Source organism: Nelusetta ayraudi, unplaced genomic scaffold (genome assembly GCF_046127955.1).
Source record: "Nelusetta ayraudi isolate G7.1 ecotype Tasmania unplaced genomic scaffold, CSIRO-AGI_Nayr_v1 ptg000005l, whole genome shotgun sequence".
Lineage (NCBI taxonomy): Eukaryota > Metazoa > Chordata > Actinopteri > Tetraodontiformes > Monacanthidae > Nelusetta > Nelusetta ayraudi.
The window spans coordinates 4,585,145-4,605,818 of record NW_027466055.1 but is presented as its reverse complement, the minus strand read 5'-3'; the positions used below and the strand labels follow the sequence as shown (position 1 = coordinate 4,605,818).

Here is a 20,674-nt window from a genome sequence, read left to right as displayed (position 1 = left end):
TGCATTTATAATTTATGTAGTTAAAAGTGATAGAAAGTTACAGTTAGAGAGGTTGAAATGATCTTCACGTCCGAGGTCTCCCCCATTTTTTCAAATCGCTTAATCATTTGAGAATCCTTTAGCCTTTCCCCAGTCTACAAGTGAAAAAAAAAAGAACTTTTTGAATGGCAGGGAAAAAAAACAAGTCCAAATAATCCACATTTATCTGGAGTGTGTCTTGTCACTTCTGAAAAGCCCCCCCACGGATCTAAGATCTAGAGAGGTTTGCAGCTAGATGCAAAACTAAACCAAAACCAGTACAGGGAATTTGTGTTTTATGGACCAATAAAATGAGATGCAGTTTATCTTTAAAAAAAACAAAACAAAACAAACAAACAAAAAAATCGAACATATTAATATTTAATATTCAAAAGAATGTTAGCTCTGTTTCACACTTACAGAGAGTTTATGCTGGTGTTTGAGCTACCGTTGACTGAATTTTGTCACCAGGGCAGAAAGTTGCAATGACTTCTTTTATATGACACTCAATTTGATGCAATTTGTGGAGAAACAGACAATTAGACCAAGAATCCTCCTCATTTTCTATTCTTTTTCAAAATGTGTGACAGTGCAAGTGAGTGAGAGAAAAAGTGGTGTGTGTGTGTGTGTGTGTGTGTGTGTGTGTGTGTGTGTGTGTGTGTGTGTGCAGGATCAAACGTCGTACAATAAAGTGTCGGGTTTAACTTGTGAACGTGTCGTTTTGTTGAGCCTTGTAACCTTTAATGTTGCCATTGATGTGCTGTCCGCACACCAACGGGGACTCGGGCACGAGAGCGAGTTGGATCGCACAGAGACAGCTTTGAAATACCAGCGCACAACCCACAACAGACTCGCTGCAGAACGAGGCACATTAATGTGGGTTGGCCTGGTTTCTTCCACGCGGCCCCTGAGGTACAAAACACTGCGAGGAACACAGATGGCTTCTGGGTAATCCACGGGGGAGCGAGTAGGGACACAAATAAGCTACTACAAGATGTTGCTCCTTTGCTTGCCACTGATTTACGGCGCACGTTTACGCTGTTGTGCTCGTGTTATACTTGTCCTGTGCGAGCAGGCGGGGATGTGAAGCGCAGAAGAAGAACATGGTTTTGTACCCGTGTGATATTGTGCTCAAATGTTCCTGTTAGTCCTCCCCGTTTCAAGCGCTTGACAGCTATACAAGCGTACCAAAGAATCAACCAACCAGTAGACAGGAAGTTAAACTCATCTCATGTCCAAGCAGCCAGTCTCATCTCCTGGTTTCCACTTTCCGCAGAAGAATGACTGTGGCTGAATGTAGGTTCTTTCTTAGTTTATTATTTTCTGTTTCTTCTCTGTTTGTGTTGCTTCCACTTCTCCACTATGAAAACCAAGTCTGTGCCACTGTTCTCCTCCTGCCAGCTATGATTGGTGGACGCGGTTCAAGCTCAGGCAGGTGACTGATTGCGCCAAGAGACGGCAAGTGTACAGTCCACACAGATGACATGGGCCAGTTGCTCAGCCGCCAACATTGTCCACCTTCCAAAGACCCAGTTTTTGTTTTCCTTCTTACAAAGAGAAGGAAAACAAGAATTATTGTTTGTTTGTTTGTACTGTGAGCCACCATTTCTCCTAAATACCTTTACCCTGCTGTTTCTATTCGGGTAGAGAAATCTTTGTGAAGAACTTTTTCTCCAGACTTTTTGTCAGGCTTTAAGATTTCTTTGTCATTTCAATAAAACCATACGAAATCAAGAGCGGCATTAATACCTGCTGCTGAGAGAGCCCACTGCAGGCTCCGTCTGAGTTTAATCAGGTTATAATTCACAGTTTGAGGTGTCCTTTGTTTACTTTGTCCTTGGGCCGCTCTGATGTCACGTTCATTTTGTCACCACTCTTCTTTGTAAAGTTATTAAAGGAAAAAAAAATAAATCCTTTTCGTGACTGTCCAGGCTCCTATCATGCCTGCCCCCTACACACTGGGCATGACATGAGTTGGCCACACATCTTCAATGGGCGATACAAGTTCTACTGGTCTAAACGGAGACAAGCCAGTTCTCTTCTGAGAGTAGTGAGTAGTTGGTTTAGTATCTTCTCTTTGATTGGTGGGATTTATGGCACATTTGTAAGACCAGAGAGCGCAAGAAAATCTTGAAGAAGTGTGCACAGCACCACAGTGTTTGCAAGGCGGCTCGGGCATTATATCTGTGTAGAATCTAATTTATGTGAATGAAAAATCTTTTTGTTCTGCACTCAACATGTTTGTCAAGTACCTTGGTAATCCCGCACAAATATACCAACACCCCGTCCCTTTAATCTGTGCTCAGTCTGGATATGAACAGCCATATCTGAAGCCAGCTGACTTTGCTTATTTTAGGTTTCTCTTTAAAAATTTGACCAAGAATCAGAATCAGAGCAACGAGCAGGCCGACTGGACAGACGAGTTTTGTGTTCAAGACATCGCTGTCAGTGCTCCAGGCGTTTACCTACCCCTAAGACACGATTGGAATTTATGAGCATCAAGGCTTATACTTTACATTAATATCAAACCTGAATATACCAGCTTGACTGATAATAATAGCTCAAAGGCAACCAGTGATTAAATGCTGATGCTTTTTGTTTCAGCTGAATACCAGCTAAGCCGTCATCTGGGCTGCAGCTCCTTCAGCGAGGCCGAAGGAAGGCGGTTCTCAGAGACATCATTACTTTTGTTGGACCGAGCACAAAGAGCAGGGCAGCGCAGAGACGAGTGGCAGCACCTCAAAGACCTTCAATGAGTACAGTCATTGAGCCGCTCACAGGGCTAGAAAGTTAGCGTTTCTCCATGGACATGCTCAAAACATGAAAAGGAAACGAAAAAGAGCATCAATACGCAGCCATTCCTGCGCTCTGCGGACCAAAATGAAAAGGTCTTCTCTGGGAATTTGGACGAATTAGATTCAGTGGTGTGGATGCTGTCCAAACTGTCATTCTGACACAGTCTTACACGGGCTAAACAGGGTTATGGCAACTTGTCTTCCTTGGGGATTTCAGAGAAAAACTTTTATGTCAGCTGCAGAGAAACAGAATGAACATTAAAAGCAAAGCAACGAAGCAACGACCTCTGACAGCCGCATTTTGGCTGCACAATGTCGGAGGGAAAAGGAGCCGCATCCATTTTAAACCCGTGACATAGATGTCTTGCCTAGCTCCTTCATAAACTTAACCTGTTAGATGTGATTAATTTATTGTCATTCTCATTCTCATTATGTATATATATATATATATATATATATGTACACATATATAAATAGAGAGAGAGAGAGAGAGAGATTGCCTAACAACAAAGAAAGCTGACAAAAAATTAAAAAAAAAACCACCCCTGATAAAGGGATATTAAAGGGATATCACTGTGTTGTCATCCATTTATTAACAAGAATTACGGCCAACCATCCACACTCACACACACATACTGCCAGTCCACCCAGAAATACAACATGATTTCATAGATTTAAACAGACCACCACAGCTTAACATTACTTACTTTGAAGGAAAGCAGTGCTACACAATGACATTCCTTGTACCAACCAGTAACTTCTTTCTCATGCATTTAACATCACTATCAGCGGGTCAGGAGCAGCAAGCCACTTTTTTTTTCCTTGACATTCCTCCTTGTGGAAAACAGATTTAACAGCAGTATACAGCGGCAACAGAGGCATCAGGCAATTCCTTTTGTCAACAGCTGACAGGTCAGTCATTACTATCGATTATAAGGGAAACCTGCTCTATCTGGGCACGCAGAGGGATGGAGATCGTAACGAGAGACGGAGAGAATGGGAGAGGACGGGGGAAGCTGCAAGTCAAGGGTGGGAGAAAAACGGCGGTGAGGGAGCCAAGAGATGGAGTGGCGAGAATGGGTTGGGGGTGGGAGGGCTCAAGAGAGACAGACAGGTGCACAGGGGAGAGAAAAATATGGTTCACCTTCCTTATCTCATTTTATCAGGCCCTCGGGGAGTCGAGCACAAAACAAGAAGTGAGAAAGAAGGGAGAGCAGTGAGAGGAGGGGGAAGACAGAGCAACAAAGTATGTTTATGAGCGTGCCTCCATGCAGTGCTGCGATCAAGGCTGCACGCTCTCTGCATTATTCAGCAGCTATATTTGTTACATGACAGCCGTTTGTGAGTGTGTGACAGATTTAAACTGTAACAGCAGACAGTATTTTTAAGTGTGTAAAAAAACAACAACTCCTGATTTCAATGGCAACATAAGAAATACACAATGTATCCATCATTTATATGTATCAAAGCAAAACAGTGTTGTCGCCATTCAGTTAAAAATGGTCCCCCACACTCACAATGACTAAAACAAGGTTGGCACTGCCCCTTGTTTGAAAAATAACTGATCTGTGAATCACAAAGTTTTCCCTCGAGAGAGCTTGCAGTGCGTTGACCAATTAGTAGCAGTGGGGGGGGGGAGCTTTATCTGATTTGACCCAACGTTGTGACTATCAAAAGATTCAGGATATACAGTAATTAGGCAAGACAAGCTTATCGTTTGTTGAGCTTTACAGCTTATTTGCTTGTAACTGAACGAAACAGCAGTGGTGGTGCCAATGTAAAAAACAAACAAAAACATAAATAAACTGCTGCTCTGATGTTACAGTAAGTTTACATTTTGATAGCCATCGATGTGTGGAACTTGCACATTTGTTGGATTTGGAAATAAGATGTTGACTAGATTCCATGTTTGCAATCTAAAAAAGAAAATAACAAAAAAGAATATTTTCATAAGAACCCACAATCCAATTAGGAGAAGTTAAATCCTTTGAATAAAAAACGTTACAATAATCAATTTCTTTAAACTTTAACAAGAACCGGGAGTGGTTGTTGTTAGACCTTTTTGTTGCGGTAAAGAAAGATACTGGAGTGTGTTTTGATGAAAATAGATGATGTGAAAAGACCAAGACATGAGCCTCAAGCCTTGAGTTCACCAGAGAACACAAGGTCTGTTGAATCATCACAAGCCTTCGATGTTGTTTTGATACAAGCATCTGTCTAAACACACAAGCACTCAACTGGGAGGAAGGAGAATATTGAAGTTTCATCAAGCACTTCATTGATGATCCAAACCAGCGCTAATGTGCACTGTTTCTTCCTGTTCTTACCTCCATTTGTGCGGCTATACTGAACACTCTCATCTTTGCTCGGAAGCCCATACACACCGCACCTCCTTGCTGTCGCCCTTCTTGATTGTATAATTCATTAGCAGCAGGTTATGGTGTCTGCACCAATTAGGCTGCCTGCTTCAGCGCTGTGCACAGAGTGTGGGAAGGAACAAGTGCTCTCCCTAATGCCAGCCACCCCGCCAGCACCCGAGAAGACTCTTCACTGCGAGTGTTGTTATTTTTATCAGTCTGTCTGTTGGCACATGACCTCTTTAGGGCATTTGCTGATTTGTGCACATTCCAGAAGACCATTCACAGGAGAGACAGACCTGAACTGTATTTAAGAAATTTATAACCCTTACTTATAACTTGTTAATCTAAATGCATAATACAACCCGGCAGCACTACTATGTTGGACCTCTTTTGGCTTTAGGTCTGCGTTAATTCTTTGCCGCATACATATTGAACAAGGCGCTGGAAAGTTTTCTCAGCGATTTTGGTTCATATTGGTACAGCAACACAACAATATCACACAGTTGCTGCAGATGCACATCAATCCAGTTCCACCACTTCCCAAAGTAGCTCTTTTAGACTGGTCGCTTGAATCTGGAACCCATTTGAGTCCACTGAATATGATTATATATTATTATATAGTTCATACTATTACTATATTATATATTATTATATATATTGTCGCTTTAAGAAACCAGTTTGAAGTGATTCATGCATTATCCTGTGTCCTGCTGTCTCAATAATACTATACATACCGTATACTTAACAGGCCACTCATCTTCACTGTGTCTACATATCTTCTGTAGACTGGCTGATTAAACGTGTGCATTGATGAGGAGTTGAGCAGGTCTACTTAATGAAGTCGAGAGAAAGTGAATTTCAGGAGGCGGATGGAAGCCATTGGATATGCAACTCACACGTATATTTTTTTGAGCGATAATTGACAAAACATCACACCCTAAACACTCAGTTGGTGCCTGACAAAGTGACCAGCTTTTGACAACACTAAATCATTCAAAAAAATAGATAGATAAATAAACTGAGCCAATACACTGAATTTTATTTTGTAAACTACGTCGAATTGGAATCCCTGCATTGACTGTTTTGCCAATACAACTCGTGATGCATACGGAGGGCGTGTGAAAGTGCTGGCATGAACATTTGTTCCGAGGCTTATTCACATGTAAATATGATAAAGCCCAGTGCATCCAGGATCACACAGTGGCCCGTAAACACCCGGTCCTGACTTGCTTTCTGCCTTAAGTGGTGAAAGATACGTAATGTTGCAGCTTGGTTAATGAAGAGCAAATGCAGCCCTTGGCTGAGGCCTTCAGCCCACATTCATCATGGATTCAATTTCCACCCGTGCACGTACACAGAGTATCTGGAATCATTACGACACAACTAGCAGGCATCCCTTGCTCATAAATAAGCCAGTTAATTGACCTGTCATAGCTAATTGCTGCTGGGGATATGAGACTGGGGCGTGTGTAAGGGTGAGTGAGAGAGTGTGTGCTTGTTAGTGGGTGTGCTGGGGGCGGGGGTTGGGTGGGGGAAGAAAAAGAAAGACTTTCTACATTAGTTTATGTTCACGTTTTTTAATCTTACAGACTGCTAAATGCACGGGAATGTGTTTGCGTGCCACGATTGTGTCTTTTGGCTGGTTGAAGAGTACGTTGGCTTTTAGAACCATGTGACGGGGGCAGAAATCGACCCAGGAGGCCCGGCCCCCCCGCCTGCCGTCCCAGGACAGGCCCTCGTAAAAGAGAGAGAGAGAAAAATGGTGGAGAAACAAAAAGAGGAAGAGGTGGAGAAACACACACAGGAGGCTGGAGGCGAGCAAAACAACAAAACCATCATCACTCCCCCGTCCCCACTCCCCCGCCTTTCTTCTCTGCTGCTCGGTAAACTAAATTAAGTATACAAAGACAAGCGCATTCAGACCGAAAGACAGAGCGAGTGGAGAAAATACGGAAACATGACAGAGGGAGAAAGCATCGCGTCCAGTCGGAGAGCAGGACTGACTCATCCGGCTCAGCTGGCCACATCCCAACACGAAAGGAAGTGAGTGCGAACGCAGCTGCCAAAGAGCCAAAGGGACTTCAATGATGTGTCAACACACAGTGCTCAAACAAAGGCGCCGCCTCTCGCGCGGCTCCCACACCATTTTCGTCAACTGCTGACTGAATGCGGCCAGTGAATTCACACGGCAGACTCCCGAAGAGCAGGGGAACAGTTTCAACTTTGCCTCCCGCATTTAGAGCGGCGGTGGTTCACAACGTCTGAAGAGGCTGCCACGAGTCCTTGAGAGGCGTCAAGATGAACATCATTATAGCTCTCAGTCAGTGCGGCAACAACAGTTAGAATCTGTGACTGGCAGCGCTGCCCCGGCCGACGTCTCTCCATCAGAGAGAGCTGGATTGATGACTTGTCTGAAGAGCAAAATGATGTTGGACCACAAAGAAGCGGAGGGGAGAAAAGCACACGGACAGCTTGGTCTGTTTTCCTTGCTTAAGTTAAACTGCTTGTCTTTCTGTTCCATTCAAAGAAATAAAATCTGAGTGGTCAATTTTGTAATTTTGTTCATTTGGAAATGGAACAAATTGTTTATTTAAAAAAAACACTTTATCAACAATTTCCAGCACTAAAATATCTTAATATCTTTTTTTTTTTTCAAATATATTTATTTCCAGACATGTTTTAATATCAGTTTGTGCTGCCTGTGATGACAAATAAATTGACAAGAAGGAAAGCTTTGCGGTCAAAGCTCAGCCTGGTTTCCTCACTGAATTACTGCAGATGCCCAAAGAGGCTGGATGACTCTTTTAGTCTGTGTGCTGCATGTTCTTTAACCTGAGATCAGCACATTGCTGATAAAGTGAACGTCGCATAAACTGTGCGGTGAGACTTGCTGCTGACATTCAGCAGAAAACAAGCTGAATGTTCAAGTCGCCTCGGTTTCACTTTTGCTGCGTCAGAATGAATGAAAAACACATTTTCACTATTTGCAAGATATGATGTGATGATATTTGAATTATTATTATTATTATTATTATTATTATTATTATTATTATTATTATTATTATTATTATTGTATTTATCCTCCCCTTTTATAGCAAATGAATGATGTATGCTGATGACACCCTACACTGATTTTTCACTTTTTCATATTACGCAGTTCAGGGGATTCTTATTATCCGAAGCAGCAAAGGTGTTGCTAATTACAAATGTTGCTCATCCTCTGGTCTTTTTAAGCCTGGAAGACAGGTCACTAGGTTGTACAGCTAGTTTCAGAGGAGCTCTTGGTAGAATCCAACTGATTCCTGAGAGCTCAACACCATGTTTTATCTAAGCTGCAGCATCTTCTCCGCAGGGAGACAGAGGGTGGGTGGACCAGGGGTCAGAGACGTGATGTTAAATAATAAGAACTGTGCACATTAAAAGGAACAAAATCACGTTTCTGTTCCTTTTCTAGCAAAAGTCAAAACCAAAGTGGTGCCACAGCAGAATATTGCTGGGGGCTGATTCAATTCACCACATCATGTTCGTCTTGTGCTCCCGGGTGACGACCGGGTCACATCTTCAGGTCAAGTGATGGAATACATTTCAGCTGCTTAGGACGTCTCATTTAGAGGTACAGGATGGAGACGCTTCGGTTACAGCGGTGCAGAAGATGCAGTAACTTGACAACTCATCACTTGTCTTTACTGCTGTTCTTCTTCTCTCAGCAGCCTCCATAAAGAGGAAGAAGTCGCCACGAGCTGTTTACCTGAAAGGGACCAACGGGGCTGAAGTCGATGAAGGCTTTCCTCCAGCCGGGACCCTGAGGTCCAGACTTTGTCCACACCTGCGTGTCCACAGAGGCGATGCTCTTTGTCCTCAGAAGCACGTTGAGAGTGCCTGTGGAAAAAGTGAGAAAATAATTGGAAGTTGTCAATAAGTAAAACACCGAACACAGAGCTGATCAATTGAATGACATGTTGTCCGATTACAAACAGCTGAGGGCTTTCTGTTTCAATCCTGAACCTCGGCTGCCCCATGTGAATCACTCCCATTGGCTGCAGTAGAGGGAGGATTAGTGTGTATGATCCGTTATTCAGCCTGTCCAGCCAAAATGTAAAATGCTGTCGGGCTGAAACCTGCATAAGGTGTAAAAATATGACTTCCGTCATGAAGTCATCCTGGGTCGATACAGTCTTCTGATTCTATTTAAGAATCAGTATAAGACGGTGAAACCTTGATGAGGGCATCATGATTGGAACGAGAAGATGCACCCCGCACTTCTAGGACCTGTTTTGTTCCAAACAGCCACCAAAATGCACGACCAATTGATAATGAACAAACAAGACGACCTCTAGCTTTGTTTTTCCTTGACAAAACAAAGATTGATAAACCTAAGAAAGCTCAGAAATCCATTTGTTATTATTTACAGTGACAAAGGAAACAGAGGCTGCTGCCGCCACCTCTGCCTTTATTTCTGTGAGAATCGGGCAACGTTTTACAGCCCACGGACAATTGATTGCAAAGACGACGAGCTGCTGTCCGGCTGATTGCCACAGGCATAAATTGACTCATCCAGCATCACCAAAATTCTAGCTGCTGTCAAGCTGTCAACATAAAAAAAGGACCACTCTTTTTTTCACACAGCACTGAGGCGACCAGAGAGAGCGAGAGTGAGCCGCCGCTGTGGCATCCGAGCACAACGTACTTTATTCATTTTGCCAAAATCACAGCTGTGCTCCAGACTGATATGGACGAGGAATGTGAAATGCGTGCATTGGATTTTTTTTTTCTTCTCTCTTTATGCCTGGTTGAAACTCAAATGTCAGCCGCTGTACGCCGATGACATTTAGGTTGAAGTAAAACGTGTTGGTACGTGTGCGCGTTGATAGTGCGAGGAATGGTTTTATTTCGCAGTGGAATAAATGGAGCGAAGGGCCAGAGCGGGGCCGCCAGGACGTCCTGAGGAAGACGTATAGACAGCGGCAGAGGCTGAGGTTTGTTTTATTTCCATGTGATGTAGCGACTGTGGAAGCTCTGATATCTTGTGTGATGCCACTCGGCTGACTTCCGAGGCACTTCTCCCTGTATCGTTCCTTTCCTCTCTTGAGGTCCGCACGGCGTGAGCCAATCATTCATCTTCTTAACGATCTCCAGCCGGCTCCTAATTGGAATATTAACCCACCCACGGTCTTTAAACAAACACGCACAGGCAGGGGGGCAAGATGTGTGTGTGTGTGTGTGTGTGTGTGTGTGTGTGTGTGTGTGTGTGTGTGTGAGAGAGAGGGAGAGAGAGAGAGAGAGAGAGAGAGAGAGAGAGAGAGAGAGAGAGTTCATATTAACACACTCACTTTTCAGATTTCCTAGCTTTTTTTTTCTTCTTCTTCATTTTTCTATGCACCTGCATCTCCAATAAACTTTGAGTCTCAAAACAAGACGCAGAGTGGATTGAAAGTCATCAACCCCCACAGCAGTCCAGAGAGATGAACAAATTACACAAAGACACAGATTTGGAATTTTCTAACGTTCTGGAACTTTGGATCAGTTTTTTTTTTTTATTATTGGGAATCTTCTCCCTCACCACTTGCTCATCACTGGAGCCTGACTCCACACAGCGGTCAGGGTGAATAAGATGAAAGATTGTGTTATTAAAAGTAGCTGTAGATAGTGACAAAATTACAGACTAATCGGGATTCGGCATCGAGAGCCGTGGTGTCCTGTTCCCGACTCACTGTGCAAATCCCTGACTTATGTCGGTCAAGGAAAATGAACAGAACATGTATATGGTTTGGCGCAAAAGGCCGATGCTGCGTGTGTGACAGATATCACGCTGAGGCTCCGGTGGCCATGGTGGATGGAGAGACGCTGGCAGTGTTTCCCTGCACTCACCACCCGGAGACAAACATTTTGCTGGAGAACCCTTGAACCTGCCGAGGACGCTCTCGTCCACCTCTGAACACCTAGGCCTCATTTTCTCCTTCCTCTCCATCGCCTTCTCCCACACACGGCAGAGTGGCCGCTGAGACGCGCTCTATTGATTGGACCGAGGCGCAGCAGGGTGGTGGGGGGAGGGCGAGCTCCATCTATCTCCGTCAGAGCTTTGTTTGAGCGCGACATCACGGGAGGACGGCGGCTAAGACATGTGTACATTAATAACGAAAAACAACACAGGGGAAGACACGACGAGACACTCGAGCTGAGCCGCTTTCAACACTGGATCTGGTTTCCTGTTACAGCTTTGAACTTCATCACTCTCCAGACCTCCTTTGGACCTTTTATTAGCTCTGGTCTCAGCGACTGTGCTGGAGACAACAGCTTTTATGTGCGGTGCAGTGTTAAAAAACCAGCATGCAAAGATGTCTTGGACAATTTTCTTTTTTTTTTTTTTTTCCCATCAAACCGGACAAATCAAAACAATTAAATCAAAGTACACAATGCAGAATAGCTGAAAGTAGGCTTAAACAATGATTGCTACTTATGTTACTGAGTATTTAGAATTGTTTAAAAAGCGTTTAAAATCACACTGGGTGGTATTGTACTTTTGAGGTTGTCACATGGGAAAACTATCCCTCTCCCACACTGACCTGTGCACACATTTACTGTACAGCAAACTCCTTCGCCGTCTCATCTAATGTACGTACTTACTTAATCCCATTCTTCCCATTTGGGAAATAAGGCTGTGACAACCCGACCTGGCCATTCGTCTCAGTCCTTATTTAATGCAAGTGTAATAAAAAAAAAAAAAAAAAAAAAGCAAACAAAGCTGCAAACTTTGTTTCCCATCACTGTAAATAAGAAAAAAAAAAGAAAAAAGGAGAGCTCGCCAGTGTATCATTAAATCCCATCCAATGTAAAATACCACCTGGTGCCAAACAGAACTAATTAAGTGTTGTTTATTTCCGCTGCCAGCGAGCCCACAAAGAGACACATTCAGGTGTACAACAAAGCATATCACATTGGGAGACTTTTATTTTGCCGTGTCAGCCTGTTTCATGCCTCAGATTTCAACCAGTCAAAGGGTTTTTCTCCTCTTACATGGCAAAACCCACAAGAAGAACTTTTCACCGTGTTGTGTTTACATAGTGGTAACAAACATTGCATCCATACATTTGAATAGTGCGTCTGAAATTTGCTGACTATCTTGCTGCCTTTTGCATTTGGGGGCCGTTTGTCAGCTTACAGCTCCACTGTTGCCATCTCCGTGTCTGCGACTACTTCCAAATCACTGTTTGTTTTTTTTCAGCACCCTGTTTTCTGTTTATCTATTGATGTTGCCTTGGCTACCTTCTTCTTTCTAATGACGGTTCTAACACTTTTAACAACAAAAAACAATGAATGTGGCAGCTTTCTATGACACGCCACAAATACGCCACCTGTGTCGGAATGATCTAATTACCCCCCCGCCCTTCATTTGCATAAAATGCATATGTGAGGTCTGACAATGAATTAAGAATAAATCCATCCGTTATAAAACCCAGTGATGATCCATCTGGGGAAACAGTGTATTGAAGTGTAGACATTCAACAAACACATTTAAAAAGCTTTCATTGAGCCTGCCTGTCCTGTTGTCCCAGCCGACCTGTCTCGTTACCATGTGCATGCTGCATATGTGGACTGGATAAGATGCTAATAAGAAGTCCTTCTGGGAATCCACAGCGACTCAAACTGATTCCTGACGACTTGAAGCAGCTCGCCTAAACTCCACATCAAACAAGTCCTCTGGTAGCGAAGGTCGGGGATTCAGGACTCATGCGCTCAAGAATGGAAATCAGGCGTTGGACTGTGTGAACTGGAGACACGACTTCATGGTTTAGTTACTGCTCTAGTGAAGATAAGAAACTTTGAGTGAATTTGTCTGCATTTCTCATTTCTCTAATCACACTCTGTCTTTTCAAAAGGTCTCATCCTCACTCACCAGCTGTGCCGCAGCTTTAATTGTTTGCAATTTGCTACTCCTTCCCTCCTGCACCTCATTTTCTCTACGTGTCACTTTTTTTCCCCCTCTTTCACTCTTCTAATCCACCCTCTCCTCCCCCCTCTCCCTCACTCCCCCCACCTTTACAAGGCTGCCAGATCCCAGTCCTCCCCGCGCTCCTCTCATCTCTCCTCTTACTGACCCTTTCCGTCTGATTCCCATCTTCTGCCTTATCGTCATTAAGAGTCACAGTGTGTCTTCCTGGCAGGAGTGTGAGATCTGCCAAGGTAAGGCAATTAAAGTGACGGCAGATTGGAACCGTCTGGGAGAACAACAGGGTAAATGGAGGGAGGGCTTGAAGCTGAGCCGGGCGTAGATGGCAACAGAATGTACTAATTGTGAGCAAGTGCTGGGTGTCTGAAGCGGCAGCGCCTCAGATCTTGGCAATGCAAGACGTTGAGCAGAATGTGCATAACAAAACTTGAAAAGAACTGTTTTCACTGTGGGTTACTGGTCGGCATCTGCCACAAAAGTGTGACCAAAGCACCTAATGAATCCACCCGTGTTACAAAACAAAATACATCCTCATAGTTTAGCCCAAAACAAACACTGCTTCACTTCTGAATGAATGACAATTCACATGGATCTCCCTTTGCAATATGCATTTCAACATAGATCTGTTCTCCGCATTTGACCCAACAACTTCTAAATGAGGACAGGCTTTGACCCTGCGCAGCACCCTGGCACCACATCCAGATCTTCATCAGTGCGCATTTGGCCACCGACGCTTGAACCGTGTAGGCACGAAGAGGGAAGTGTGACAACACGGCATCATTGTTTGGCAAATCTATAAATCCAACCAGTCCTGAGTACAGTGGGGAGCTGAGACGCAAACCAAAGACATTAGACGGCAACATTTTTACCAGACTTTGAGAATTTGGATGTCAACAAAGGACCCCATCCATCTAGGAAGGACATGCCATGCGGGTGGAACATGCTCAGGGGAGAGTGTCGGCTCCGTCTGCCCAAACTCTGTCTCCAGAAACTTTGCTCTACTACATCTTTGCACGTACAGTAGAGTCACACTCAACCACTGCAATGCTCTTTACGCCGTGGCATCCTGCTCAGACAGTAAGTGAAAAATGGCGCGGCGAAGTCTGCGTTCTTGAGCTAAGGACACATCAATCCACAATGTGTGTGTGTGTGCATATGGATGGGCGTGTGTGAGTCTGTCTGTACAGTCGGAAAAAAAAAAAAGAATCTGTACACTCCATCAATTTCCTTCTTTCTTGTGGTTTTACGCCTGCACGTTACAGTGTTATGTCGGACTATGCATGGAGGTGTGTGTCGGCAACAAGATGTATGCATTCCTTCTGTGTGAAAGAGAATATTATGATGAACAGCTTCCCCTGAATGACAGATTGTGTCCTGCCGCTGTCATAAATCACGCCCACTGCCCCCTTCAGCCGCCTTCAAGCACTCACCAGCGAGCACAGGCTGCAGCTCAGGCAGGGAGGTACAAACAGGACCCTGGTACAACAAACCCACCCATCAACACCTACAGTCCTTTGTACATCATGCTCGGCCGTCAAGCACCAGGGTCAAAGAGCACCAAGATAAGAGGGACCCCGATGTCATGCCAGCGGGACTGAAACTGTGTTATTCTTAGTTGCACTACTTACCAATGTGTTTGCCCTTCATGTGGTAGTAAAAGGAGACACAGTACGGGACTCTGCCGGAGGCCTTGGGACCCCTGACTGAGGTCACATTGAAGAGCGGCGAGAGCAGACGAGCCTTGTCTCCCTGAACTCGCGGCCGCGATGCCTCGGTGTACATGTAGTACCCTGAAAACCAGGAGCAATTGCGGCCCATTTTTGTTACGGAAAAACAAAGTTGGTGCAGAAGAGTTCAGCAGCGGCAGGAACCAGGAACGCTCAGTTGGCCTACCCTCTTTAGTTCCACTGCGGTCAGTTTCAGGGCCCGTATTGGGCGACCGCTTGGGGTTCTGCGTCAGGTGATTCTGCCTCGTCCAATCGAAGTCGTCGCTTCGGTCTTGGGAGAAACCACATATCCTCTCATCCTCGAAACCGCACACGTGATCTGGGGATGAGTTAGAAGATGTTAAGAAGATGACTGCGACATGAAGACTAAATCGCATTGCAACTGCAACTTTTTCCCCCCGCTTTTCTTTGCTTCTCAGCTTGTTTCAGAAGTAGGACGTATGGCAAAAATATAGCTGTATAATAACTCCTGAAATGCGCATCTTTAAGGTGAGATCAAAGAGGCAGGCAATTACCGACAAATCGAAAGAGACAATGTGGGAGGAAGGTTCTGTAATGTGGATTTTATAGGCTGTATCACGTACAGTAACATGCACCTCCCACACACAAAGAGGTCCGGATCTGTCTGCTGTGAAGACGACTTAATATGTGACACGACTACGGTCATTTGAAAGGACCTGTCCAGTTTTGAGAGAGTGCTGCTAGAACTCATTTCCTGATAGTTCTTGCAAAAAAAGGTATCAACTTGGCTTGAACGACCAAAACTATCAATACACCCGTATGTTGAAGCCCTTTCATCCAAACCACATCTTTAACGCTGCCAAGTCGATTATAATTGAACTTTTAAATGTACTGTTTTCAAGCAAGGTTGGAAAAAATAATGAAGAACGTTATGTGATGCTACTGCCACTATTGTTGTAGTCGTAGTGGTATTTCGTTTCATTGTTATTTGCCCCAAAAAAATTACAAAAAAAGTTTCTTTTCAGCTTATTTTCAGATTTCAAATTCTCCTGGCAGGAATTTGAAATACTCTACCGTCACTCTGATACCATCAGTTTTTTCTTTCATTTCCAAACAGATGAAAAAAAAAAAAGAATCCCGTCCAGTCTGACAGATTAACTGAAGACTCCTCACAGCTCACTAGCCATACATATGGCACACACCCAGTGTGCTCACTTTGAGCGCCCGCTGTTTGTGCGTGTGCGTGCTTGTACGTGTGTGCTTGTGTGTGCATTCCTTTCGTTTCAGGAAGCTAATCTATTACTGTTCACACTCTGCTCCACTACATGCGCGCCTTTCAATTTGGGCTGTTGTTCTCACAGTCTGTTCCAATCTGCTGTTGTTTAATTGCCTCACCACGGCGCGGCCAACTGCCACTCCTGCCAGAAAAAAATGCTGGGCATCTCTTAATAAGGAAGACGGACAACATGCAATTGACTTTAAAAAAAGAGAGAGCGGTGGTGTGGAAAGAGCAATGTATACCAGACAGAGATGGGCTCTGGCAGAGAGAGGTCCAATTTAAGTTGATGTATAACACATGTCAATACTTTTACTATCTGGAATTTAAATGTTTTGCCAATACCACTAACAAGACTGCATTGAACTGTGAACCCTCACCCTTTTCTTGCTGTTCTATAAGAGAGAGATTTTTTTAACTTGCCATGTTCCCATTTTGTTCCTGTTATTTTGCCTGCAATGCTCATTAATGCTTTGGTCAGAGGCAACATTTTTTTTTTTTTTTTTTAGGAAACCTGTCCTGGCATTGCCTTCGGCTTAAGTTATCACAAAGAGAAATTCAACCAGCCTTTTGTCAGTCTGGTAATGAAAACAGACAGTCGGCTGTGGGAAAAGCAGGATAGAATAAGGCAATTCTTACCTGAGGGCCTTGGGTAGGTGTAAGCTGCAAGAAAAACAAACAAACAGACAATTAACGCCAAATATACCACATGTCTATCACAAGTGTATGAAACATGTTTTAAACTCCAGGCTCACGTTCTGAGTACTGTATAATGCGGCTGACGAAGTCGGCGGTGCTGAAGGTGGTGATGGGGGCCAGTCGGACCTCATAGGAGAGAGGGATCCTCAGGTCGGATATGGTGTGAGAGAGCAGCACGCCCTTCTCCGGCTCTTTACCTCTCAGGTCTATCTGCTTCCACAGCAGGTTTTGCGTGTTCTAGATTGGTGGAGAGGTAACATGTACAAACAGACACAAGGAGGGGACATCAGTGCAATGAACATGATTATTGAGTGCATTTGAAAGCAGTGAAATCGGTGCCGTCACACAGAAAAACAGAAAATTGTTTACTACAAATTCTACAAAGATTTGACGACGATGATGATGAGGATGATGGTATATTTGAGGGTTCCTTTATTCAACGATGTGCAAAAACTAAACCTGAACTGTTTAGGAAAAGATGATGGCTAGAAGTTGTGTTTGTTTAAGAGTAAAACATTATATTATAATTATTATAATAAAATATATATTATACTATTAATAATATTAAAATATTTAAGAATAATATTTAAGACCTGGACAAGAAGGCAACCTCAGCTCTTAAATGAACATGAGTTGTTGTGTTGTATGTTGTACTACAACTATGTGTATGTTGTGTGTTTCTGTTAGGTATCTTGTTAATGTCTAAATGAACTGGCGAGTGTCCCTCAGGTTTATATGGGTTGGGCTTCCTGGGAAGCATGACACCTAAACAAAGGAAAATCAATCAGTCAGTCAGTCTCTCTATTCCCACCGCTCGGTCCGACCAATTTCTATCAAGTAATTGACCATTCTACATAATAAAGTGCCCGGTCAGTCTATGTAGCACATAAAACCATTCCAACACGAAGCCCTTCGGCTTCGAAATAACAATTTAATTTTCAACATGATTAGGCATCGTTAAGACCAAAACTTTCAACTTAAACTGCATTTCACCCACTTAAATGGCTTTGAATAAAAATAGGATGTTATTCAGTCCAACCAAGCTCTTTTTTTCAGTAAAGTGGATTTTTTTTTTTTTTTTTTTCCGTTAGCACCCCTTTTAAAACAGTTATTGACGTGTTATTCCACCCACGGAGAGACAGATCCATTAGCTGTGTACCTGCCTGTGATCCGGGCTACTTAAAGACCTGACAGTGAGCTCAATCTAATGCATCAGGTCAGCCACTCCACCGCGGCACCTTAGTACACCCACAGCATGCAATTATGAGTTAATGCATGCAGCGGAAAATGTGTGTGTGTCAACGATAGTGTATTTTTGCATGCACAAGCCTGCGCGTCACACGATTACCTGAGTGCTGTCCCTTTTTCTCTGCTTGTCTCGCTCATTTTTACTCTAACTTTTGCATCAGTTTTAGTCATTAGCAAAGTGCAAGCCTGCCAATTTCGAGTATTTTGGGGAAATCGATGGGGAAGTGTTTCATCAAATGACTGTCAAATTAAGTTATCACGCGTGCTCGTTGCCACGTGAACTCCTCGAAAATTAATTTTAAAACACATCAGTGGCACCCAGTGAGTGTGTAAATTGTGCCTGCGCAACACCTAGTTGACTTCACTGAGGGGTTCGCCACTGAATTTGACATGCAAATTAGACGCTGACATGATTCACAGTACACTACGACATTTTCCCTGTGAATTGTTACATCTTTAAAATTAAGGGATAATTTATCCATGGTGCCACTTGCCACAGGAACGTGTCATTCTACCAGTGAGGAGTGTTTGGGACATACATAAGTTTGAATTCTTAATTATAGACATTCATTTGTGTTCTTGAATAAAACATAAATAAAGAAAAAAAGACCTACTCATACATATTGTGTACATTGGTGTGATTTTGCGATAATCCAACTTGCAATTCAAAGGATTTCAAGATGAAATTCAGATATTACATAAGAATACATTAAATGCAATATATTGAAACAGACCTCAGAACCCACCATGAGTTGTAGTGAAGAAAGGTTTTTATCACAAATTAGTGGATGTGCTGCATATCATCCTTATAATAATGGCCCGCGTTCAGTTTATGACACAAATAGATGTGTCACCATGGGAGATTTTTTACAGATTTTTATTTTTTTTTTCTGAAAATGAAATGTCTAGACATTTATATTTATTGTAACAGGCTGTGCCTACTTCAGTCAATCGTTGCCAACATTTATGCAACAACTGTCATGACTCACAATTGTGGTATTTTCTAATAATAACAGTGATAAAAATAAAAAAAAAAGACAAATACACATGAACCACTTGGGTGCATCATCAGAGGTGTTCAATAAGAAAACTAATGTAAACAAACAAAAAAAGTTCAAGAATATGTATGTATGTGCACGTGCATGAGTACACATTTGTATACTCAGTCGGCAAATTGCAAAGCAAACTAAGAACGTAAACTTACATCATCCTGCTGTGCATAATATTTGACAGTGTTCGCGATCACTTAGCAAAACCTAACATGCCCTTTTAACACCTGCCTACGCTCCAACTCATTCACACAAACATTTACTCTGCTCGCACAGCTTTTGCATAATTATGATAAATATAGCAAGAAGAGAAAAGCTATGGTAATGCAATATGCATAGAGTTTGTGTTGGCAGGCAGATATGAGTTGGAAAATGCTGAGAAGCCGGAGTTTTTACAGCAATCAGGAAGTTGAATGTGTTTGTTACATCGGGATAGAGTGCGTAAACACTCGCACAGCTGTGTGTGCACAGTGTAGTTCCCTGTGTGGGCGACGGGAAACGACGAAAGTACCTGCACACACGCGCGTATACATGGAAAAATAAATCTTAACAATAAATACATTTTCTGTTTTTGGGCCTTTTCTGCACAAATGTTCAAAAGACACATGAGAAAACATGTTGTGATCTGAGGGAGGAACAGTTATGATCAGACAGCACTTGAGCTGCAGGTGTGGCTGAAGAGTTTCTACTGGATGACAACAAGAAATTGTTTTCATAAATAAAGGAAATTATCTTCCTCCCTCTACCTTACCTGCCAGAACCACAATTAGGATTTAAACCTAAAAAAAAAGAAAAAAGAAAAAACAGAATATAATCTTATCTTAGATAAAAGAATTCTAAAAACAAGTTAAATATTCTTTGGAAAAAAATACTGAGTTCTTTCAACTACTTTTTGCCGAATGAATGTTTATTTTAGAAAAAATGAATTTGAAAAGGAACAGAGGAAAAGTGGGTCAATCAAGACTGGTTGACCCCCTTTCAAAGAACAGGTTAAAAAAGTGGATCAGTCAAGACCTGATGAGCCACTTTCATCATAACCTTTTAATTTTTATAAAGGCTGTTCCTAAATTTTAATTTAATTGAAAAAAAAAAAAAAATTGTAGCACAGCCAACCAAATTCCTTTCTTCCTCTACCTGACCTGCCCGTGCCACAATTAGGATTTAAACCTTCCATCTTAACCTTTTAATATGTATATATAGATCTTCAATAAAATAAATATTCTTGTTCAATCTAAACATGACAAAACTTCATTTAATTTTTTTTGATGTGTTATGATCTGAGGTAGAAACAGTTATAATGATCAGGCAGCACTTTTGGCTAAAGAGCATCTACAGCATGACAGCAGGAGATGTGCGTGTGTGAGTGTGTGTGTGTGCGTGCGAGAGACAATCCGAGGGAGCATTAACTGCGTTAACAATGCGAGAGTGGGCGTTCACTTCAAATACCGTGACTAATCATTCTCCTATTATCCCATTAATGGACACATTTCGTGACCGATACAGCTGTTCACTGTTACTAATCGCTCTGTTAGTGTGTGAGCGTGTGCACGTTATCATCCGTGCACAGGCCTGCGCAGGACTAGGCTTCCTGGT

General features: G+C 42.9%; 2 protein-coding genes across 3 annotated transcripts in view; both read right to left on the bottom strand.

The window, feature by feature from the left end:
• Window positions 1–20,674, bottom strand: part of LOC142904391 (uncharacterized) — a 329,108-nt gene that overhangs the window by 90,994 nt on the left and 217,440 nt on the right. The gene's annotated exons all lie outside the window — the stretch shown is intronic.
• Window positions 1–20,674, bottom strand: part of mdga1 (MAM domain containing glycosylphosphatidylinositol anchor 1) — a 147,596-nt gene that overhangs the window by 11,277 nt on the left and 115,645 nt on the right. For both annotated transcript variants that reach the window (XM_076050440.1, XM_076050449.1), the window contains exons 12-16: window positions 16,841–17,021; window positions 16,725–16,748; window positions 15,015–15,167; window positions 14,750–14,911; window positions 8,922–9,052 (exon numbers count right to left, since the gene is read on the bottom strand). In XM_076050440.1, coding sequence (XP_075906555.1) covers window positions 8,922–9,052; window positions 14,750–14,911; window positions 15,015–15,167; window positions 16,725–16,748; window positions 16,841–17,021 — 651 coding nt within the window. The remainder of the gene's footprint in view (window positions 1–8,921; window positions 9,053–14,749; window positions 14,912–15,014; window positions 15,168–16,724; window positions 16,749–16,840; window positions 17,022–20,674) is intronic.